Source organism: Heterodontus francisci, chromosome 46 (genome assembly GCF_036365525.1).
Source record: "Heterodontus francisci isolate sHetFra1 chromosome 46, sHetFra1.hap1, whole genome shotgun sequence".
NCBI lineage: Eukaryota > Metazoa > Chordata > Chondrichthyes > Heterodontiformes > Heterodontidae > Heterodontus > Heterodontus francisci.
The window spans coordinates 10,285,919-10,310,821 of record NC_090416.1 but is presented as its reverse complement, the minus strand read 5'-3'; the positions used below and the strand labels follow the sequence as shown (position 1 = coordinate 10,310,821).

At 50.6% G+C, this 24,903-nt stretch overlaps 1 protein-coding gene across 6 annotated transcripts in view; it reads right to left on the bottom strand.

Annotated features, from left to right (window-relative positions):
- LOC137356788 (multiple epidermal growth factor-like domains protein 10) overlaps positions 1-24,903 on the bottom strand; it is a 128,203-nt gene that overhangs the window by 72,753 nt on the left and 30,547 nt on the right. For 4 of the 6 annotated variants that reach the window (XM_068022555.1, XM_068022554.1, XM_068022549.1 and 1 more), the window contains exons 2-6: positions 13,700-13,852; positions 10,743-10,855; positions 9,399-9,500; positions 9,003-9,103; positions 3,107-3,199 (exon numbers count right to left, since the gene is read on the bottom strand). In XM_068022555.1, the coding sequence (XP_067878656.1) occupies positions 3,107-3,199; positions 9,003-9,103; positions 9,399-9,500; positions 10,743-10,849 (403 nt within the window). In that variant the 5' untranslated portion in view covers positions 10,850-10,855; positions 13,700-13,852. The remainder of the gene's footprint in view (positions 1-3,106; positions 3,200-9,002; positions 9,104-9,398; positions 9,501-10,742; positions 10,856-13,699; positions 13,853-24,903) is intronic. The other 2 variants (XM_068022550.1, XM_068022553.1) reach the window with 1 other exon arrangement.

Here is a 24,903-nt window from a genome sequence, read left to right as displayed (position 1 = left end):
TAAACCCACCGAAACCCCTCGATTAGATTCCAGTCTGTAACTCACTCCCGGGTATCTGTTATTCTATATATAAACCCCCCGAACCCCTCGATTAGATTCCAGTCTGTAACTCACTCCCGGGTATCTGTTATTCTATATATAAACTCCCCGAACCCCTCGATTAGATTCCAGTCTGTAACTCACTCCCGGTTATCTATTATTCTATATATAAACCACCCGAACCCCTCGATTAGATTCCAGTCTGTAACTCACTCCCAGGTATCTGTTATTCTATATATAAACCCCCCAAACCCCTCGATTAGATTCCAGTCTGTAACTCACTCCCGGGTATCTATTATTCGATATATAAACCCCCCGAACCCCTCGATTAGATTCCAGTCTGTAACTCACTCCCGGGTATCTGTTATTCTATATATAAACCCACCGAAACCCCTCGATTAGATTCCAGTCTGTAACTCACTCCCGGGTATCTATTATTCTATATATAAACCACCCGAACCCCTCGATTAGATTCCAGTCTGTAACTCACTCCCGGGTATCTGTTATTCTATATATAAACCCACCGAAACCCCTCGATTAGATTCCAGTCTGTAACTCACTCCCGGGTATCTGTTATTCTATATATAAACCACACGAGCCCCTCGATTAGATTCCAAATTGTAACTCACTCCCGGGTATCTGTTATTCTATATATAGACCCCCTGAACCTCTCGATTAGATTCCAGTCTGTAACTCACTCCCGGGTATCTGTTATTCTGTATATAAACCCCCCGACTCCCTCGATTAGATTCCAGTCTGTAACTCACTCCCGGGTATCTGTTATTCTATATATAAACCCCCCGAACCCCTCGATTAGATTCCAGTCTGTAACTCACTCCCGGGTACCTGTTATTCTATATATAAACCACCCCGAACCCCTCGAATAGATTCCAGTCTGTAACTCACTCCCGGGTATCTGTTATTCTATATATAAACCCCCCGAACCCCTCGATTAGATTCCAGTCTGTAACTCACTCCCGGGTACCTGTTATTCTATATATAAACCACCCCGAACCCCTCGATTAGATTCCAGTCTGTAACTCACTCCCGGGTATCTATTATTCTATATATAAACCACACGAACCCCTCGATTAGATTCCAGTCTGTAACTCACTCCCGGGTATCTGTTATTCTATATATAGACCCCCTGAACCCCTCGATTAGATTCCTGCCTGTAACTCACTCCCGGGTATCTGTTATTCTATATATAAACCACCCCGAACCCCTCGATTAGATTCCAGTCTGTAACTCACTCCCGGGAATCTGTTATTCTATATATAAACCACACGAACCCCTCGATTAGATTCCAGTCTGTAACTCACTCCCGGGTATCTGTTATTCTATATATAAACCACCCGAACCCCTCGATTAGATTCCAGTCTGTAACTCACTCCCGGGTATCTGTTATTCTATATATAAACCACCCCGAACCCCTCGATTAGATTCCAGTCTGTAACTCACTCCCGGGTATCTGTTATTCTATATATAAACCCCCCCGAACCCCTCGATTAGATTCCAGTCTGTAACTCACTCCCAGTTATCTGTTATTCTATATATAAACCACCCCGAACCCCTCGATTAGATTCCAGTCTGTAACTCACTCCCGGGTATCTGTTATTCTATATATAAACCCCCCCGAACCCCTCGATTAGATTCCAGTCTGTAACTCACTCCCGGGTATCTGTTATTCTATATATAAACCACCCCGAACCCCTCGATTAGATTCCAGTCTGTAACTCACTCCCGGGTATCTGTTATTCTATATATAAACCACCCGAATCCCTCGATTAGATTCCAGTCTGTAACTCACTCCCGGGTATCTGTTATTCTATATATAAACCCCCCGAACCCCTCGATTTGAGTCCAGTCTGTAACTCACAAGACCACCCTGATTATCACTCAATGTAGAGAAAGAAAAGATTAGCATTTCTTTGCGCCTTGCGTGACCTCTGGACATCCTAAACTGCTTCGCAGCCAATGAAGTATGTAATGTCGGAAATGCGGCAGCCATTTTGAGCACAGCAAGATCCCACAAACACCAACATGATGTTGGTTGAGGGATAAATATTGGCCCTGGGACACTGGGGAGAACTCCCCTCTCCCACCCCCCCGGCTCTTCTTCCAATAGCGGCCGTGCGATCTTTTACATCCACCTGAGAGGGGCAGACGGGGGCCTCGCTTTAACGTCCCATCCTGAAAGACGGCGCCTCCGACAGTGCGGCACTCCCTCAGTACTGGCGCCGGGAGCATCGGCCTGGATTATGGGCTGGAGTCTTTGGCGTGCCGGGGCCTTGAGCCCGTGACCTTCTGACTCAGAGGTGAGAGTGCGACCACTGAGCCAGTGAGGAGGAAGGTGCGGATTGAGAATGTTCTGGAAAGATTTCGGCACCGACCCGGCCTTCTGCGAAGCAAGCGGAGCACGTGCCATTCAGGAACGAGCGGACAGCTGGGGGAGGCAGTGGGTTCCGGAGATACTGGGAGGCATTCCAGCCAGTAAACAGCTGGACTCCGTCCAACTGCCTCTCGGTCGGGACAAGACGTGGGAACAATCTGCCCTTTGAACCTGACTGACCAACATTGCGACAATCCCGCTGCGGATAGCAGAAGTGGAACACACAGGGAGAGAGCGAGGCTGGCAGGAGCTCGTAGCCTAAACCATGAGGAAGTGGAGAGAGACGTCACTGTCTGACAGCACTCTCTCTCTCTCTCCTCCTTTAAGACAGGTGACCAAAAGCTCGGTCAAAGAGTTAGTTATTAAGGAGAGCCTTAAAGGAGGAGAGAGAGAGGGGGAGAGGTTTAGGGAGGGATGACAGGATGAGGAGGAGGGCCAGAGGGGTAAAGAGGGTAGAAAGGGAGGCCGATCTCGAGAGCCAATGGTAACCAGGCACTCATTTTCTTGCTGTGCGTGGGATCTTGCTGCGCATGGGATCTTTGGCTGACGCATTTCCAACACGCCGGCAGTGATTACGTTTCAGGAGTGCGTCGTTGGCCCTGGGACATCCTGAGCTAGCGAAACAAAAGCGCCTCCCGTCAACCCTGGCCCGGACCCAGTTATCTGAACACTCACGACTGGAACAGTCCGTCCCTCTCCAGCCCGGCTCACACTGGCACTTGTCGGGCCCGACGCATCGGCCGTGCACGCACTCCTGGGCACACTGGGCTGCGAGCAACAAGAGAAGAGCTGGTCGTATCAACTGAGCAATCCGCCGCATCTATCGACACGCTTTCCGCTGCCCCCCCCCCCCGCCTTCCCCCACTCCCCGAGCCGTTTCCCCACCCTGCGAGCAATTGGGCTTCAGCGGCCACAGTTCAAAGGTCAGCGGAGGGGCCCTCAGGGGGTCAAAGGTGGAGCGGGGCCTGTGCACCCCACAAGCAAAGACCTTCTTCCAAATGGTCACCAGCTCCTCCTCCTATCGCAGTTACCACGGCGAGGCTTGGCTCAACATGGCGGGAGGTGGGTGGGCGGCCATTTTGAAACCCCGGCCTGTTGCGGCCAATGCATCCTCCTGGAGAGTTGGATGTGAATGCTCGGGCTAACCTGGGGGGTTGCCCAGCGCGGTCATACCAATGAGGCCAGGCCCTGAAGGGTTTCTCTCATTGCGGGGTGAGCGTTCCGAGAGACCCCCAGCTGGGAGAGGACCGGAGGTACAGTGTGCAGCGAATTCAAGCCGATGGAGACATGTGGCGAGACGTTTCTCAGAGCTCGCTGGCCTCAGCACAGACTCAATTCCCAGACTGGGGGTCTTCCAGTAAGAGGGAGCGGGAGTGTGTGTGTGTGTAGCATGTAGTAGCACTTGTACAGCTAATAATGCCATGACCCCATTGTATGGCCCTCCCCAAACCCAGCGTCCTTTCACACACGGGCAGCTGAGGTCCTTACTCTGGCTCACTAGGCAGCCTGCCAATGCTTGGCTTAAGTGTCACAGAGCCTTTTGAAACCAACCACCATCTCACTGCGACTCTCTCGCTGTGTTTCTCGCTGTCTCTCTCTCTCTCTCTGTCTCTCAGTCTATCTGTTTGTCTCTTCTCTCTCTCTGTTACTCTCGGTCTCTTGTCTCTCAGTATGTTTCAGTCTCTGTCTCTCTTGGTCTCTCTCTCAGTCTCTCTGTTTGTCTCTTCTCTCTCTCTCTGTCACTCTCGTTCTGTCTCTCAGTCTGTTTCAGTCTCTGTCTCTATCACCCTCTCTCTCTGTCTATCTCTTGGTCTCTCTCTCTCTTTCTGTCTGTCTCTCAGTCTCTCTGTTTGTCTCTTCTCTCTCTCTCTCTCTGTCACTCTCGTTCTGTCTCTCAGTCTGTCTCGGTCTCTGTGTCTGTCTCTGTCTCTCTCTATGTCTGTCTCTTGGTCTCTCTGTTTGTCTCTTCTCTCCCTCTGTCACTCTCGGTCTCTGTCTCTCAGTCTGTCTCAGTCTCTGTGTCTGTCTCGGTCTCTCTCTTTCTGTCTGTCTCTGTTTGTCTCTTCTCTCTCTCTGTCTCTTGGTCTCTCTCTCTTTCTGTCTGTCTCTCAGTCTCTCTGTTTGTCTCTTCTCTCCTTCTGTCACTCTCGGTCTCTGTCTCTCAGTCTGTCTCAGTCTCTGTGTCTGTCTCGGTCTCTCTCTTTCTGTCTGTCTCTCTGTTTGTCTCTCTCTCTGTCACTCTCATTCTGTCTTTCTGTGTCTGTCAGTCTACCTCAGTTTCAGTCTCTCTCTGTTACTCTCTCCTTCGGGGGGGCGGGGGGGGGGGTCACAGAAGGAGTGTTCATGTCAGGGTAGGTTTAGTCTGCGAGACCTTCTACAAAGCCACACCTGTTTTTTTTTCTCAAGCCAGAGCCTGCAAGGGACAGAGGTGAGGGAAGGAGTAACGACATTGCATGGAGACTCGGGGGTCCGCCTGCTGTCTCGCTGCTTCTCTCGCTATCAGAACCTTTCTCTATTTTATCAAAGCAGCTCTGCACTTCCCTGTTGTCCTTTGTAGGCCTAAACCACACCCACACCCACCCCCCCTATACCCTCCTCCTCCTCCTCCCTGTCCCCCACACCCTCCTTTTCAAACTCAATGCCTCATCGCCCCATCTCCCAATCTAACTCATTCTTTCCCGGGCCCTCAAACCCATGCAAACACCTCCCCTCACTCAGCCCTCATCACTTGCTGCTGCAGTGGGCAGGCTTTCTAAACCCAAGCTGGGCCTCACTAGCTGAAAACATCCTGACTGAGCTCATCCTGCTTCCTTCCCTTGTTGCTTTTTAAACTTGGTGTCCTGGATTCTAATCCTTCCTTGAGGCTTCCCAATAATTATCCAAAAAAGGGCAAAATTCCACAGTTGGTCCTTGGCGGGGTGTGGGGGGGGGGGGGGGGGGGGGGGAAACAAAGAGGTACGAAAGTCCCTCCGTGTGATAGGCCAGATAAAGCACTTCCTGAGGTCAGAGGAGGTCGGCCTAATTACTGTCTGCCATCAGTTCCCCTGGAGATTAAGATGCGAAAAAAGAACTGGAGTCTCTCCGTCAGGGACCCCTTTTAAAGAGGGAGTCTCTCCGTCAGGGGCCCCTGTTAAAGAGGGAATCTCTCCGTCAGGGACCCCCTGTTAAAGAGGGAGTCTCTCCGTCAGGGACCCCTGTTAATGAGGGAGTCTCTCCATCAGGGACCCCTGTTGAAGAGGGAGTCTCTCCATCAGGGACCCCTGTTGAAGAGGGAGTCTCTCCATCAGGGACCCCTGTTGAAGAGGGAGTCTCTCCATCAGGGACCCCTGTTAAAGAGGGAGTCTCTCCGTCAGGGACCCCTGTTAAAGAGGGAATCTCTCCGTCAGGGACCCCTGTTAAAGAGAGAGTCTCTCCATTAGGGACCCCTGTTAAAGAGGGAGTCTCTCCGTCAGGACCCCTGTTAAAGAGGGAGTCTCTCCATCAGGGACCCCTGTTAAAAAGGGAGTCTCTCCGTCACGGACCCCTGTTAAAGAGGGAGTCTGTCCATCAGGGACCCCTGTTAAAGAGGGAGTCTCTCCGTCAGGGACCCCTGTTAAAGAGGGAATCTCTCCGTCAGGGACCCCTGTTAAAGAGGGAGTCTCTCCGTCAGAGACCCCTGTTAATGAGGGAGTCTCTCCGTCAGAGACTCCTGTTAATGAGGGAGTCTCTCCGTCAGGGACCCCTGTTAAGTAGGGAGTCTCTCCGTCAGGGACCCCTGTTGAAGAGAGAGTCTCTCCATCAGGGACCCCTGTTAAAGAGGGAGTCTCTCCGTCAGGGACCCCTGTTAAAGAGGGAGTCTCTCCATCAGGGACCCCTGTTAAAGAGGGAGTCTCTCCGTCAGGGACCCCTGTTAATGAGGGAGTCTCTCCATCAGGGACCCCTGTTGAAGAGGGAGTCTCTCCGTCACGGACCCCTGTTAAAGAGGGAATCTCTCCGTCAGGGACCCCTGTTAAAGAGGGAGTCTCTCCATTAGGGACCCCTGTTAAAGAGGGAGTCTCTCCGTCAGGGACCCCTGTTAAAGAGGGAATCTCTCCGTCAGGGACCCCTGTTAAAGAGGGAGTCTCTCCATTAGGGACCCCTGTTAAAGAGGGAGTCTCTCCGTCAGGACCCCTGTTAAAGAGGGAGTCTCTCCATCAGGGACCCCTGTTAAAAAGGAGTCTCTCCGTCACGGACCCCTGTTAAAGAGGGAGTCTGTCCATCAGGGACCCTGTTAAAGAGGGAGTCTCTCCGTCAGGGACCCCTGTTAAAGAGGGAATCTCTCCGTCAGGGACCCCTGTTAAAGAGGGAGTCTCTCCGTCAGAGACCCCTGTTAATGAGGGAGTCTCTCCGTCAGAGACTCCTGTTAATGAGGGAGTCTCTCCGTCAGGGACCCCTGTTAAGTAGGGAGTCTCTCCGTCAGGGACCCCTGTTGAAGAGAGAGTCTCTCCATCAGGGACCCCTGTTAAAGAGGGAGTCTCTCCATCAGGGACCCCTGTTGAAGAGGGAGTCTCTCCATCAGGGACCTCTGTTAAAGAGGGAGTCTCTCCGTCAGGGACCCCTGTTAAAGAGGCAGTCTCTCCGTCAGAGACCCCTGTTAAAGAGGGGGTCTCTCGTCAGGGACCCCTGTTAAAGAGGGAGTCTCTCCGTCAGGGACCCCTGTTAAAGAGGGGTCTCTCGTCAGGGACCCCTGTTAAAGAGGGAGTCTCTCCATCAGGGACCCCTTTTAAAGAGGAAGATTTACAACTAGGTGTTTTATTAACGATCAGGAACCTGGCTGTTCTGCTTCACTGAAGGTTAAAAACTCAACAAAAACCTTGTCACAATTTGGGATTTCAATAGCCTTCACCCAGAAAGAATTTTGAAGGATATCGAGGCCTCGGAGAGGGCGCGGAGGGAGATTTACCGGAATGGGAGCAGGGATGAGGGACTCCAGTTAATGTGGAGAGACTGGGAGAAGCTGGGATTGTTCTCCTCGGAGCAGAGAAGGTTAAGGGGGAGATTTAATCAGGGCGTTCGAAATCAGGAAGGGTTTCGATGGAGTAAATAAGGAGAAACTGTTTCCAGTGGCAGGAGGGTCGGTAACCAGAGGGACACAGATTGAAGATAATTGGTAAACGAACCAGAGGGGGGAGAGGAGGAGAATTTTTTTTTAACGCAGTGAGTTGTTGTGATCTGGAACGCGCTGCCTGAAAGGGCGGTGGAAGCAGATTCAATAATAACTTTCAAAAGGGGAAATTGGATAAATACTGGAAGGGGAAAAATTTGCCGGATATGGGGGGAAAGAGCAGGGGGAGGGGAGTGGGCTAATTGGATAGCTCTTACAAAGAGCCAGCACAGGCACGATGGGCCGAATGGACTCCTTCAGTCTATGAGGCCATGGCGAGGGTCTAGAATATTATTAAGATCCCTTGTAGGGGAACACTTTCTGCACCAAACACCTCACATCCTGTTGTGACAATTTTTGGCTATCTTTGTTTAACTAGATTGTGAAAAACAAGATAAAAAGCTGTAATGGGAACTCCCTGCGTAAATACGGCCTCTCCGGGTAACACTGGCTGGGACCGGGGGTGGGGGGAGTTCCACTGTCGCTCCACTCTATCCTCTGATAGATGGGGAGCAATGCCACGGGAGCTCACCGCCTCCTCGCTGCTTGGCACAATGCTAGCGATCACTTTACGCAGTTCTTTATGGGTGTCGCAGAGGTTGCAGTAGCGGCCCGAGGATCTTTTACATCTACCCGAGGTGGGCAGTCGGGGCCCTCGGTTTAACGTCTACCTGCAGCTGCTAGCATTGAAGTGAGTGTGCTGGTCGCTGAATCGGCTCTGCCGGGGGAGCAGCCGCCCATCGCCTTGAGCGCCATGGGCACTGTCTGAACTCGGAGCGCGAACCAGGTTGGAGGGATGGGCTCAATGGCTCATCTCTCTGCTGCCAGGGCCCTTATGTGCAACAGGGTAACAGGGGGAGGCCATTCAGCCCCTTGAGTCTGTTCCGCCATTCAGTCAAATCATGGCTGATCTGTATCTTAACTCCATCTCCCCGCCTTGGTTCTGTAACCCCTGATCCCCTTAACCCAACAGAAATCTATCGATCTCAGTCTGGAAATTTCCAATTGACCCCCCTCCCCCTCCCCCAACATCGACAGCGTTTTGGGGGAGAGAGTTCCAGATTTCCCACTCCCCTTTGTGTGAAGAGGCACTTCCTGACATCACCCCCTGAACGGCCTGGCTCCAATTTTAAGATGATGCGAAATGGGTTTGGCCGCTCACAGCCCAGTTCCCCATGGGGCCTGCAATTCCCGGTGCAACAGGGTGAGGTCTTAATTCAGCGCCGGTCGGTTCGTTTGACCGGTGACCTCGCTCAGGAGGGCCGTGGCTGCAGTTCGGAGCTGGCCGGGCGTGTGAGGGGAAGATCCCGCGGCCCCGACGCTCCCGCTGGTTGGGGTTGAGGGGTCGTGAGCCTGGAATGAGGCGGGCACCGCGCGGCTCGCCCACAGCCGACGTCTATCCCGCCAGATTCTCCGGGGTGGCCTCCCTCGGATCCCCCGCCTACTCACGCACGCAGATGCCCCGGCTCTCGTAGTATCCCAGGCAACAGTGCGCCCGTTTCCGATATTCCGTCTCCACCCCCAGACGGTACGCTACACGGTAGCTGATCCTGCAACAGAAGGAGAGAGGCAGCATGGTGAATAGTGGGAACTGAATAGAGAGGGAGAGAGTGGGACAGAGAAAAGGAGAGAAAGAACTTGCATTCCCACCGCCTTCCCGTGATCCCAGGACGTCCCAAAGCACCTTACAACTGTTTGTGGGGTCTTCCTGTGCGCAAACTGGCTGGCACGTCACAACAGTGACCGTACTTCACGAGAAAAAGGTGGTTCACTGGCTGTGAAGCCCTTTGGGGAAAGATGGCTGCTGGTTGAAGCCTTACTACTAGGCCGCAACGGTGCGCTCACCTGTGTCTGGTGCATCGGAAGTGGTTCCTGGAGTCATCACAAGCCTCTTCGTAGGGGTCATCGTGTGGTGTTACGTAGGACTCCTGCCTGGTGACTGAGTAGCTGAGAGAGAAAGGAAAATTCATTCATTACAGTATACACCCCTGCTCAAACGCAAAGCCTCTTCAAACAAAGTTGCCAACCCTCTAGCATTGCCCTGGAGCGTCCAGGAATTGAATAAATCTCCAGGACTTCACAAGGATGGACATGTCGGACAACCAGTGTCGAGAGAGCGGGAGGGGGGGTGGAGGGTGGGGGGGAGGAATTGGAGGTGTGAGGTCATGTGATGCAACTTGTCAATCAGAGTTGACAACCCTACCTCATGGGCGTATGGTGCAGTGTGTCGCAGAGCACACGCCCTGTCAGGGCGGCAGCTAGCCCTGGGGCATCTTCCCAATCTCCCGTTGCGCCTACCCTCCCTTGCCCACTCCCATCACCTCTCCCCTCCCCTCGCCTCTCCCCTCCGTCTCACCCCTTCCCCTCACCCCCTCCCCTGCACCTTTGCGCCATCGTAGATTTTTTTCCCTTTCACTCCTCGAGGAGCCATTACAGCTCAGGTGCAGGAGGCCATTCGGCCCATCGAGTCCATGCCAGCTCTCTGTAGAACAATCCAGACAGTCCCATTTCCCCCCCCCCCAGCTCTATCTCCGTAACCCTGCAAGTTAATTTCCCTCACTTGCCCGTCCAATTTCCTTTTGAAATCATTCATCGTCTCCACTTCCACCCCCCTCGTGGGCAGCGAGTTCTAGGTCATTACCACCCGCTGTGTAAAAAAGTTCTGTATACCTCGATCAAATCTCCCCTCAATCTCCTTTACCTTGGTAACTAAAATCCCTCACCCCAGGAACCATTCTGGTAAATCTCCTCTGCACCCTCTCAAGGACCCTCACATCCTTCCGAAAGTGTGGTGACCAGAACTGGACACAATACTCTAGTTGAGGCCTAACCAGAGCTTTATAAAGGTTCAGCATAACATCCCTGCTTTTGTACTCAATGCCTCTATTTATGAAGCCCAAGATCCCATATACTTTACTAACCACTCTCTCAATATGTCCTGTCACCTTCAAAGATCGATGCACATGAACCCCCAGGTCCCTCTGTCCCTGTACACTCTTTAGAACTGTGCTGTTAAGTCTATATCACCTCTCCTTATCCCTTCTGTCAAAATGCATCACCTCACACTTCTCTGTATTAAACTCCATCTGCCACCTCTCTGCCCATTCCGCTCGCCGATCTATATACTGTTGCTGGTGGCTCGTATCATCCTCACTGCTTGTCACCCCTCCCAGTTTGCTGATCTCTTACCTCTCCCAGCGGCTGCACACATTGGGGTCATTGGGGTTCAAAGGCCAGGCCAGGTGGAGTGAGCTGGTTAACAGGAAGATCTCTGGGAAGATCCAGCTTAGCTTCATCCTGAACTGAAACACAGAAGGAAGGAAAAGGGATTAAAGACATCAGTCACACTGTCTCCCAGAAGTCAAATACAATCCAGTAGAATTCAAACAATCTGTGTGTGTCTGTCTGTGCTCGTTCTTTTTTCATCCTTTCATGGGATGTGGGCGTCACTGGCCAGGCCAGCATTTATTACCCACCCCGAATTGCCCCTTGAGAAGGTGGTGGTGAGCTGCCTTCTTGAACCGCTGCAGTCCGTGTGGGGGTAGGTACACCCACAGTGCTGTTAGGGAGAGAGTTCCAGGATTTTGACCCAGCGACAGTGAAGGAACGGCCAATATAGTTCCAAGTCAGGATGGTGTGTGACTTGGAGGGGAACTTGCAGGTGGTGGTGTTCCCATGCATCTGCTGCCCTTGTCCTTCTAGGTGGCAGAGAGGAGGACTTTGCAGGGTCGACCGGCGTTTAACATGCCCAAATCTAATGCCTTGGTCAATGCGGGGCGGTCCATCCAGTTTTACTTTTGTACTTTTTTGGCGCGCTTTGACACAGCTGGGCTATTTCAGAGTGCAGTTAAGAGTCAACCACATTGCTGTGCATATGTGTGTGTCTGTGTGAGTATGTATATGTGTGTGTGAATGTTTGTGTGTGTGTGTCTATGTTAGTCTGTGTTAGTGTGTGTGTTGGTGTGTGCGTGAGTGTGAGTGAGTGAGTGTCTGTGTGTATGTTAGTGTGCCTGTGTGTGTGTTACTGTGTGTGTTACTGTGTGTGAGAGTGTGTGAGTGAATGTGTGTGTGTATGTTAGTGTGCCTGTGTGTGTGTGTTACTGTGTGTGAGTGTGTGAGTGAGTGTCTGTGTGTATGTTAGTGTGTGTGTGTTACTGTGTGTGTGAGTGAGTGTCGGTGTGTATGTTAGTGTGTGTGTGTTACTGTGTGTGTGAGTGAGTGTCGGTGTGTATGTTAGTGTGTGTATGTTACTGTGTGTGTGAGTGAGTGTCGGTGTGTATGTTAGTGTGTGTGTGTTACTGTGTGTGAGAGTGTGTGAGTGAATGTGTGTGTGTATGTTAGTGTGTGTATGTTAGTGTGTGTGTGTTAGTGTGTGTGTGTTACTGTGTGTGTGAGTGAATGTGTGTGTGTATGTTAGTGTGCCTGTGTGTGTGTGTTACTGTGTGTGTTAGTGTGTGTGAGTGAATGTGTGTGTGTATGTTAGTGTGCCTGTGTGTGTGTGTTACTGTGTGTGTGAGTGTGTGTGAGTGAATGTGTGTGTGTATGTTAGTGTGCCTGTGTGTGTGTGTTACTGTGTGTGTGAGTGTGTGTGAGTGAATGTGTGTGTGTATGTTAGTGTGCCTGTGTGTGTGTGTTACTGTGTGCGTGAGTGTGTGTGAGTGAATGTGTGTGTGTATGTTAGTGTGCCTGTGTGTGTGTGTTACTGTATGTGTGAGTGAGTGTCTGTGTGTATGTTAGTGTGCCTGTGTGTGTGTGTTACTGTGTGTGAGTGAGTGTCTGTGTGTATGTTAGTGTGCCTGTGTGTGTGTGTTACTGTATGTGTGAGTGTGTGTGAGTGAGTGTCTGTGTGTATGTTAGTGTGTGTATGTTAGTGTGTGTGTGTTACTGTGTGTGTTACTGTGTGTGTGTGTGAGTGTCTGTGTGTATGTTAGTGTGTGTGAGTGTCTGTGTGTATGTTAGTGTGCCTGTGTGTGTGTGAGTGTGTGTCTGTGTATATTTGTATGTGTGTTAGTATGAGTGTGGCTGTGGGTATGTGCTGGCTGGGAACAACATCAGGTAGAGATGCCCCCGCCCCCCCCCCCTTATATGGAGGAAGTCAGAGGCCCAGGCTAATGCTTTGGGGGCATGGGGTTCAAATCCCACCACGACAGCTGGTGCAATGTAAATTGAATTAATTAATAAAATTCAAACAATTAATTAAAAAATCTGGAATTGAAAGCTCCTCTCAGTAAATGTTGCCAATGACACCATCGTCGATTGCTGTAAAAACCCATCCGGTTCACGAAGGGAAGGAAATCTGCTGGCCTTACCCGGTCTGGCCTACATGTGGCTCCAGACCCACAGCAACGTGGCTGACACTTAACTGCCCTCCGACATGGCCTAGCAAGCCCCTCAGTCGTCAAGGGGCAATTAGGGATGGGCAATAAATGGTGGCCCAGCCAGCGACGCCCGCATCCCGTGAAAGAAGAATTAAAACAAAAATCTGAATGAGCGAACCCTCGGTAGGGTAAGACGGGAAGATTGTCGTTGGGATGAAGTATGGGACAGCAGAAGATCAGTTGTAATCAGTGCCTTCAAAGGAGGGCTTGGGAGGGGAAGGTCGGCAGGGCATTGGAGAATTGAGGCGACTGGGTTTGCACATTGACAACAACAACTGGCATTTATATAGCGCCTTTAACATAGTAATACGTCCCAAGGTGCTTCACAGGAGCGTTATCAGACAAAATCTGACCCCCGAGCCACATAAGGAGATATTAGGGGACGGGCGACCGAACGCTCGGTCAAAGAGGTCGGTTTTAAGGAGCGTCTTAAAGGAGGAGAGAGAGAGAGAGGCGGAGAGGTTTAGGGAGGGGAATTCTGGAGCGTAGGGTCCCCAGGCAGCTGAAGGCACGGCCGCCAATGGTGGAGCGATGGGAATCGGAGGGAGGGGGGGGGATGCGGAATTGGCGGAGCGCAGAGATCTCGGAGGGTTGTAGGGGCTGGAGGGGGTGGCAGAGATAGGGAGGGAGGGAGGGGCCATGGAAGGATTTGAAAAGGAGGATGAGAATTTTAAAATGGAGGTGTTGCCGGACCGGGAGCCGGTGTCGGTCAGCGAGCGCACGGAGAGTGGGGGGGGGGGGTGGCATTCTCAGCAAGTCCGGACTCACCTATCACTGAACTCCGGCCAGCTCGACGCCGTACATCAAACTTCCCAGATGTTGCAGTCGTTCAGTCAGTGCCGGCTCGGGAGCTGCGAGAGGAACAAAAGCGATCGAGGGGATTCGACTGGAAACAGGATGCTCACAGGCTCATCTCTACTGCTGCCAGTTCCCGTTCAGGAAAGAAAACACACCCCTAACATCAGTATATAGATAAGATAGAATATTTCCCTTGTTCTGTGAGTCAGTGAGCGTCAGGGAGCCACGACTCTCCCGCCCCTACAACATCCCCAGTCCCTCCTCCTGATAGCTCCATTCCTCCAATTCCGCCCTCTTGCCCATCCCCCGATTCCCATCGCTCCACCATTGGCGGCCGGGCCTTCAGCTGCCTGGGGGGGCTCCTAAGCTCTGGAATTCCCTCCCTAAACCTCTCCGCCTCTCTCTCTCGCTCCTCCTTTAAGACGCTCCTTAAAACCGACCTCTTTTGATTAGATTAGATTAGAGATACAGCACTGAAACAGGCCCTTCGGCCCACCGAGTCTGTGCCGAACATCAACCACCCATTTATACTAATCCTACACTAATCCCATATTCTTACCAAACATCCCCACCTGTCCCTATATTTCCCTACCACCTACCTATACTAGTGACAATTTATAATGGCCAATTTACCTATCAACCTGCAAGTCTTTTGGCATGTGGGAGGAAACCGGAGCACCCGGAGAAAACCCACGCAGACACAGGGAGAACTTGCAAACTCCACACAGGCAGTACCTGGAATCGAACCCTGGTCCCTGGAGCTGTGAGGCTGCGGTGCTAACCACTGCGCCACTGTGCCGCCCCTGACTGAGCTTTCGGTCACCTGTCCCCTAATATATCCTTATGCGGCTCAGTGTCAGATTTTCGATACCTCTTTCTAAGAGCCAGCACATGTATAACGGGCCGAATGGCCTTCATGAATACAATAAGACTGGCAGGACTACAGGTTTTGCCCGTCAGAATTGTGCGTCACACATTCAAGGTTTCTGTGGCCGGCCTTTCACTGGCTGACGTCTTATAGAGTCATAGAGTTATACAGCACAGAAACGGGCCCTTCGGCCCATCGTGTCGGTGCCGGCCATCTAGCACCTATCTATTCTAATCCCATTTTCCAGCACTTGGCCCGTAGCCTTGTATGCTATGGCGTTTCAAGTGCTCATCTAAATACTTCTTAAATGTTGTGAGGGTTCCTGCCTCTACCACCCCTTCAGGCAGTGTGTTCCAGATTCCAACCACCCTCTGGGTGAAAACATTTTTCCACAAATCCCCTCTAAACCTCCTGCCTCTTAGCTTAAATCTATGCCCCCTGGTTATTGACCCCTCCGCTAAGGGAAAAAGTCTCTTCCTATCTAACCTATCAATGCCCCTCATAATTTTGTATACCTCAATCAGGTCCCCCCTCAGCCTTCTCTGCTCAAAGGAAAACAATCCTAGTCTTTTCAGCCTCTCTTCATAGCTGAAATGCTCCAGCCCAGGCAACATCCTGGTGAATCTCCTCTGCACCCTCTCCAGTGTAATCACATCCTTCCTATAGTGTGGTGCCCAGAACTGTATACAGTACTCCAGCTGTGACCTAACCAGCATTTTATACAGCTCCATCATAACCTCCCTGCTCTCGTATTCTATGCCTCGGCTAATAAAGGCAAGTATCCCATATGCCTTCCTAACCATCTTATCTACCTGTGCTGCTGCCTTCACTGATCTATGGACAAGTACACCAAGGTCCCTCTGACCCTCTGTACTTCCTAGGGTCCTACCATCCATTGTATATTCCCTTGCCTTGTTAGTCCTCCCAAAATGCATCACCTCACACTTCTCAGGATTAAACTCCATTTGCCACTGCTCCGCCCATCTTACCAGCCCATCTATATCATCCTGTCATCTAAGGCTTTCCTCCTCACTATTTACGACACCACCAATTTCCGTGTCATCTGCGAACTTACTGATCATATCTCCTATATTCACGTCTAAATCATTAATGTACATGACAAACAGCAAGGGACCCAGCACCGATCCCTGTGGTACACCACTGGTCACAGGCTTCCACTCGCAAAAACAGCCCTCGACCATCACTCTCTGCCTCCTGCCACTAAGCCAATTTTGGATCCAATTTGCCAAATTGCCCTGGATCCCATGGGCTCTTACCTTCTTAAACAATCTCCCATGCGAGACCTTATCAAAAGCCTTACTGAAGTCCATGTAGATTACATCAACTGCTTTACCCTCATCTACACATCTAGTCACCGCTTTGAAAAATTCAATCAAGTTAGTTAGACACAATCTCCCCCTGACGCGGCCATGCTGACTATCCCTGATTAATCCCTGCCTCTCCAAGTGGAGATTAATCCTGTCCCTCAGAATTTTTTCCAATATTTTCCCTACCACAGATGTTAGACTTACCGGCCTGTAATTACCTGTTTTATCCCTGCTACTCTTCTTGAATAATGATACCACATTCGCCGTCCTCCAATCCTCTGGTACCTCTCCTGTGGCCAGAGAGGATTTGAAAATTTGTGTCAGAGCCCCTGCCATCTCCTCCCTTGCCTTCCATAACAGCCTGGGATACATCTCATCTGGGCCTGGGGATTTATCCACTTTTAAGCCCGCTAAAACAGCTAATACTTCCTGCCTTTCAATACTAATATGTTCAAGTATATCACAATCCCGCTCCTTGATCTCTACACCTACATCGTCCTTCTCCATAGCGAACACAGATGAAAAGCATTCATTTAAAACCTCACCTATGGCCTTCCGGTTCCACACACAGATTGCCACTTTGGTCCCTAATGGGCCTACTCTTTCCCTGGTTATCCTCTTGCCCTTAATATACTTACAAATCGCCTTAAGATTTTCCTTTATCTTGCCCGCCAGTGTTTTTTCATGCCCTCTCTTCACTCTCCTAATTAATTTTTTAAGTACCCTCCTACACTTTCTATACTCCTCTTGGGCCTCCACTGTTTTCAGCCCTCTGAATCTGCCATAAGCCTCCTTTTTTTTCCTGATCCAATCCTCTATATCCCTTGACATCCAGGGTTCCCTGGATTTGTTGGTCCTACCCTTCACCTTAACGGGTACATGTTGGCTCTGAACTCTCACAATTTCCTCTTTGAATGACTCCCACTGGTCTGATGTCGATTGTCGTACAAGTAGCTGCTCCCAGTCCACTTTGGCCAGATCCTGCTTTATCATATTGAAATCGGCCTTCCCCCAATTCAGTACCTTTATTTCCAGCCCGTCTTTGTCCTTTTCCATAACTACCTTAAATCTTACAGAGTTATGGTCACTATCCCCAAAATGCACCCCCACTGACACTTTTACCACTTGTCCGGCTTCATTCCCCAGGATTAGGTCCAGCACTGTCCCTTCTCTTGTAGGACTTTCTATGCACTGGGTCAAAAAGCTCTCCAGTATGCATTTGAAGAATTCAGCCCCTTTAAGCCTTTTCCACTAAGACTATCCCAGTTGATATTGGGGAAGTTGAAATCCCCTACGATTATTACCCTATTATTTTCACACCTCTCTGAGATTTGCCTACATATCTGCTCCTCTATCTCTCCCTGACTGTTTGGAGACCTGTAGTACACTCCCATCCAAGTGATTGCCCCCTTTTTGTTTTTAAGTTCTACCCATATTACCTCATGTGAGGAGCCTTCTCAGATATCATCTCTCCTTACTGCAGTAATTGGCTCCTTGATCAACAGTGCAATGCCACCTCCTCTTTTACACCCTCCCCTGTCACGCCTGAAGATTCTATACCCTGGAATATTGAGCTGCCAGTCCTGTCCCTTCCCTCAACCATGTCTCTGTGATAGCAATAATATCATAATCCCATGTGTTAATCAATGCCCTCAATTCATCTGCCTTACTAGTAAGACTCCTTGCATTAAAGTAGATGTAGTCCAGCCTTGCATTTTTCACTTGTGCCTTAACAGGTCAATATTTGCTCTGCCTTCCAAACTGACTCAGTTTCTCTTCTATATTTGGCTGTGCATCACCGCCCCACTGTACCTCCACTCTGTATCCCATCCCCCTGCCAAGTTAGTTTAACCCAACCCCCGCCCCCCAACAGCACTAGCAAACCTCCCTGCAAGGATGTTGGTCCCGTTCCGGTTCAGGTGCAACCTGTCCAACTTGTACGGGTCTCACCTTTGCCAGAAACAGACCCAGTGATCCAGAAAACTAAAGCCCTCCCTCCTGTACCATCTCTTACAATTGAATCCCCTATCACTATAGCCCTGTCACTCTTTTTCCTCCCCTCCTGTGCAACAGAGCCACCAATGGTGCCATGAACTTGGCTCTTTTTGCTTTCCCCTGAGCCATCTCTCCCAACAATATCCAAAGGGGTATATCTATTAGAGAGGAGGATGGCCACAGGGGACTCCTACACTACCTGCCTTCCTCTACACGGCCTGGTGGTCACCCATTCCCTTCCTGCCTTTGCTGTATTTGCCTGCGGTGTGACCACCTCACTAAACATGCTATCCACGACTTCCTCAGAATCGCAGATGCTCCGCAGTGAATCCACCCGCAGCTCCAGCTCCGTAATGCAGGTAGCCAGTAGCTGCGGATGGATACACTTCCTGCACACATGGTCACCAGGGACACTGGAAGCGTCCCTGATTTCCCACATAGCGCAGGAGGAGCATATCATGGGGCTGAGCTCTCCTGCCGTGACTTACCCTTAGATGACTTTTTACTCCCTTTAATTATAAAATACTATTATGCTAGGTGCCTTGTTCTACTCCAAACACTACCCACTACAATCTAAAATCCTTAATAAATTACACAAATTAAAAAAAAAACACACACACTTTAGTACTACTAACCTTATCACTTATACGGTAGGTTTTGAGGTTTATTTTTTAAGAAAGGACTTTCCCCTGATTTTTTCAAGCCATTTACAGGCACTAACAGCTGTTACTTACCTAATCAATCACCTTGCAGCTTTCCTGTGATGTCACTGGACTTTTTTTTTCAAAACTCCGACTGCTCTCACACAGGTCCAACTCCTCTCCGCTCCCGACAACGAATCACAATCGTCGGGTGGCCGGTTGTACCAATCAGCAGGCACCTATCGTCAAGCCGTGAGGCCAATCAAATTGCTGGAATAATTCGCGGAGCTCCCTCTGACTGGTCACAAACCCCCATCCATTTCATAAAACCTTCCCAGCCTCTCCAAATACTGGCAGGAAGAAACCTGCATTTCTCCAGCAACTTTCTCCTCGGGTTTAACATCTCTTCTGAAGGACATCACCTCCGACAGTGCGGCACACCCTCAGTAATGGCACTGGGAGTGTCGGCCTGGATTATAGGCTCCAGAGTGGGGACTCAAAGCCGCAAACTTTCCAAATCGCGAGTCCAGAAACATGAAGCGTCAAACACCCATCGTCAGTCACTCAAACATCAGTCACGCAACACAGCTATTCCCTCTCCTGCCGTTGGTCAGCCGACACGTCCGTCTTCTCTACGCTCCGCCTCCCCCTCAACCAATCGAAGAGCAAGGAGACTCCTCATTACCTGATTGGATGATTCTTCCCTCTCCCCACCCTATCTTCAAAACCAGTCATCAGAAGTGTCCAGACAAACTGTTTATTGAATGCCAGTCTGATTTACTCCTTGCAGCAGATGCCTGGAGGCTAATCTAAAATTCTCTCACAGAGAGTCAGCACGGACACAACAGTCAAATGGCCTCCTTCTGGTCCTGTAACCATTCTATGAATTCCTGGGAAATTCTGGAGGGTTGGGAATCCCTATAAGCTTTGAGAATCTGGTTGCCCGGCCTCAGCGGGTCATGTGGTGGCATCGTGGCGATACTTGGCTCGCCATCCAGAGAACTTGAGATCAAATCCCATCACAAGGCCGTTTGAGAATCTGTCACCTCAAAGCCGCCACCTGTGGGCCAAGAGGGCAGCCCGCTGCCACCTTCACAGGGCAAATAGGGACGGGCCTTGCCAGCGATGCCCCCATCCCAAGAATGCATTTTTAAGGACATTTTGGCCAAGGTGGTGGGGTGGTGGGGGGGGGGGGTGCGCAGTTCAGATACTAAGGTGACAAACTAGGACGTTTTTCCCACTTAACAGCCGGTGACGGAGTTGTCATTGTACGTATACTGGGCACTCAGGGCGGCCCATGGGACCAATTCACTGCATCTGGCCCTGTACGGCCCGTGCGTGCGTGCGTGCATGCCTCAAGTGTCATCTCCTGTACATGTACAGTGCACACAGCGGGTAAAAGGGAACGATTCTCTCCCCTCTGGTACTGTACGGCCCGTGTGTGTCGCAGTGAGTTGGTGAGTCCCGATGCAGTCCCGAAAGGGTTAAATACGCCTCCCTGATTAAACGAGGAATTCCAAAGCCAGATTCTGCTTGGGAAATAGATCTCATTACAAATTATCCTTCAAAGGAATCTCTCGGGGATTAAAGAATTTCCGGTGTTGCCGCTGTGACTCAAAACCATCCTGAAAAGTGTTTTGCAGTGAGGTCACACTCTGTGACATATAACCCCTTCCCTCCCAGGGTTAGTCAAAGCCTGTTTCTCCTTTAACCTGCCCCTGGTTCAGCAACGGTAGATAAGAGCTGCGTAACCAAGGTGGGCGGATGGAGTTAAATTCAGACCAGCCATCATCTCACCGAATGACGGAACAGGCTCGAAGGGCTGAATGGCCTCCCCCGTTCCTATGTTATCGAGGTGTGCATCAGCATAACTCGACCCCCTCTTGCCTCACTAACCAGCTAATATTTCCACTATGTATTTAGACTATCTTCAGTGCTCTCCCACACATCAAACTTTGATCCCTTGAGTGTCCAGTTTTGAAGGGATCAGCCCCAATGTGCTTAAACCAAGGCCCCCGTTTGCCCTCTTTGGGGGGGATGTAAAAGATCCCACTGCCGCTATTGGAAGAAGAGCGGGGGGTGGGTGGAGTTCTTCCCCGTGTCCTGGGGCCCAATATTTATCCCTCAACCAACATCTAGAAACGAATTCTCCGGTCATGATCACATTGCTGTTTGTGGGATCTTGCTCTGCGCGAATCGGCTGCCGCGTTTCCCACATTACAACAGCCGCCACACTTCAAAGTAAAAAGGACCGCATTGGCTGTGAACGGGCTTTGGGAGGTCCTGAGGTGGGGAGAGGCGCTACAGAAATGCACGTCTGTATTTAAATGCCTGCGGCCTAGTGTGACGTCCGTCACGTGCCAGATGATGGGCCCCTCGTGCTGGTCTCGCCCACAAGTGGAAACATCTCTACGTCTACCCTATCGAATCCCTTTAAAGGCCCTCTATCAGGTCACCCCCTCACTTCTCTTTTACAGAGTCATAGAGTCGTACAGCATAGAAACAGGCCCTTCGGCCCACCGCGTCCATGCCGACCATAAAGCCTATCTATACTAATCCCACCTGCCTGCATTAATTCCATATCCCTCTATACCTTGCTCATTCAAGTACCAGTCCAGATGCCTCTTAACTGTTACTACTGTTCCTGCCTCCACCACTTCCTCAGGCAGCTCATTCCAGATACCCACTATTCTTTGTGTGAAAAATTTACCCCTTTGATCCCCTTTAAACCTTCTCCCTCTCACCTTAAATCTATGCCCTCTAGTTTTAGTCACCCCTACCATGGGAAACAGACTCTGGCTATCTACCCTATCTATGCCTCTCATAATTTTATATACCTCTATCGTGTCCCCTCTCAGCCTCCTTCGCTCCAGGAAAAACAGACCCAGCCGATCCAATCTCTCTTTATAACTCAAGCCCTCCAAACCAGGCAACATCCTTGTGAATCTTTCCTGCACCCTCTCGAGCTTAATCACATCTTTCCTGTAGTGCGGCGACCAGAACTGTACACAGTACTCCAAATGCGGCCTAACCAACGTCATGTACAACTGTAACATGACGTCCCAACTCTTGTACTCAATGCCTCAGCCGATGAAGGCAAGCATGCCATACGCCTTCTTCACCACCCTGTCTACCTGTGTTGCCACTTTCAGGGAACCATGTACTTGCACCCCAAGGTCTCTCTGCTCAACAACACTGCCCAGGGCCCTGCCATTCACTGTATATGTCCTGCCCTGGTTTAACTTCCCAAAATGCATCACTTCACACTTGTCTGCGTTAAATTCCATTTGCCACTCCCTTGCCCACTTTCCCAGTTGATCTATATCCTGTTGTAACCTTAGACAACCTTCTTCACTGTCCACTATACCACCAATTTTGGTGTCATCTGAAAACTTGCTAATCATGCCCCCTACATTCACATCCAAGTCATTAATATATATGACAGAGGGCCCAGCACCGATCCCTGCGGCACACCACTGGTCACCGGCCTCACTTTTCTGGAGAAAAGAGCCCCCGGCCTGTTCAGACTTTGCTGATCGTTACGACCTCTCTGTTCCGGCATCACCTTTATTGTACCTTTTCCCCTGCCTCGCTATCCTTCGTGCAGCAAGGAGAGCAGAACTGCGCACAGTAACTCCAAGCGCGGTCTATCCAGAGTCCGATATAAGTTTAACATCAGTGCTCTGCTTTACAATTCTACCCTGCTAGAAATGGATTTCCGAGCACTGTTTGTCTTTATTCCCCAAAACTGCAGCTTCAGCCTGGCAGGAGGATCTGAGGCCTAGTAGAGGGACCTACCTCCACGGCTATTTATAGCATCCTGTTTCCTGTGACTGAATGATCTGCACCAGGGCCCCGAACGGTGAAAGAATGTAGCCGAGCAGGCACAGGAGGGGAGTGATCAGCGGCCTCTTCCAAAATTACTCCCACACAGATGTGTTTGGAGGCCACGCTTAGGGGAGCAATACTTTTCACCTCCATTTCACTAAATTTATCTTCTGGCTGAGGTTGCAACTCTATCTCTCTCTGTTCCTTCTCTTATGAGAAACAATATATGTTCCTCCGTCCTTCTCAAGTGCTAGGCCTGAGGCCTTAAGTATGGGTCAGCTTGTCCATGAACAAAATGGCAGGCCATCCCATAGTACCAGCTTTGTCCAGGGACCGTCACGCAACCCCCCCCCCCCGCCCCCCCGTGTCCCCCCCAGCCCACCATGCTCCCCCCAACCCCTCTCAGAAGGTATGTCCTGGTCCTTCCCCTGATTGGTATGGGTCTGTTTCAGCTGCAGAATGACTCATCCACTTGGGGCTGGGCCCACTCCCGTGTTTAATTCAACAACAAAAACTTGCATTTATATGCCACCTTTATGGTGGTGAAATGCCCCAAGGCGCTTCACAGGAACATTACCGGACAGAATTTGACCCTGAGCCACATAAGGAGATATTAGGGACAGGCAAACATAAGCTTGGTCAAAGAGGTCAGTTTTTAGGAGCAGTCTTAAAGGAGAGGGAGAGAGAGGCGGAGAGGTTTAGGGAGGGAATTCCAGAGCTTAGGGCCCCCAGGCAGCTGAAGGCACGGCCGCCAATGGTGGAGCGATGGGAATCGGGGGCTGCGCCAATGGGCAGGACTTTCTCAATGGCACTTAGCGCGAACAAGGTTTGGAATTGGAAATAAGAAAGTAACAGAACTGGTCAAAGGTGGAGCTGACAGCAATTGAGGGCAGTGAGGTCAAAGGTGAAGCTGACAGCGATCGAGGGCAGTGAGGTCAAAGGTGGAGCTGACAGCGATCGAGGGCAGTGAGGTCAAAGGTGAAGCTGACAGTGATCGAAGACAGAGAGGTCAAAGGTGAAGCTGACAGCGATCGAGGGCAGCGAGGTCAAAGGTGGAGCTGACAGCGATCGAGGGCAGAGAGGTCAAAGGTGAAGCTGACAGCAATCGAAGGCAATGAGGTCCAAGGTGAAGCTGACCGCGATCAAGGGCAGACATTCCCAAGCCTGTTTGGTTGAAGGACACATTTTCAAGTGGATTAGTAATCAAGAACCCTCCCCATAAATTATAATATTATAAACTCCTTACACATTTATATTTCTGAATGTAAAGTTCATCGGTGTTTTTGCAAGATATGTTGCCGGGGCTGAATATTGATGAGATTGATGATGTGAAATCTTTTACCTTCCATTCAGCTGAAGGGTAACCGGACAGGTTCAGCAAACTGCCTGTTGAATACTTCTTCACAATTGCTGGAACGGGATTTGGACAGGTGGAGCCTGTTCAGGTGGAAACTTCCAAGGCCAGGCTGCTAACTGGACAGCTGGTGAGCGTTGTGGGGTTTCCCCCTTCCCCCACCCCCCAGCCTCTCACTGGCCTCCCTGTGCTCCCATATCGCTAACATGCTCCTGTGAAGCAGCTTGGTACTTTATCTACGCTAATTAAAGAACTATATGCATTTAATATGTTGTTGGGTGGGATATTGATCTGGGTGAGTGGGATATCGGACTGGGTGAGTGGGACATTGGACTGGGTGAGTGGGATATTGATCTGGGTGAGTGGGACATTGGACTGGGTGAGTGGGATATTGGACTGGGTGAGTGGGATATTGGACTGGGTGAGTGGGATATTGGACTGGGTGAGTGGGATATTGATCTGGGTGAGTGGGATATTGGACTGGGTGTGTGGGATATTGGACTGGGTGAGTGAGATATTGGACTGGGTGAGTGGGACATTGGACTGGGTGAGTGGGATATTGGACTGGGTGAGTGGGATATTGGACTGGGTGAGTGGGATATTGGACTGGGTGAGTGGGATATTGGACTGGGTGAGTGGGACATTGGACTGGGAGAGTGGGATATTGGACTGGGTGAGTGGGATATTGGACTGGGTGAGTGGGATATTGGACTGGGTGAGTGGGATATTGGACTGGGTGAGTGGGACATTGGACTGGGAGAGTGGGATATTGGACTGGGTGAGTGGGACATTGGACTGGGTGAGTGGGACATTGGACTGGGTGAGTGGGATATTGGACTGGGTGAGTGGGATATTGATCTGGGTGAGTGGGATATTGGACTGGGTGAGTGGGATATTGGACTGGGAGTGTGGGATATTGGACTGGGTGAGTGGGATATTGGACTGGGTGAGTGGGATATTGGACTGGGTGAGTGGGATATTGATCTGGGTGAGTGGGATATTGGACTGGGTGAGTGGGATATTGGACTGGGTGTGTGGGATATTGGACTGGGAGAGTGGGATATTGGATTGGGTGAGTGGGACATTGATCTGGGTGAGTGGGATATTGATCTGGGTGAGTGGGATATTGATCTGGGTGAGTGGGATATTGGACTGGGTGA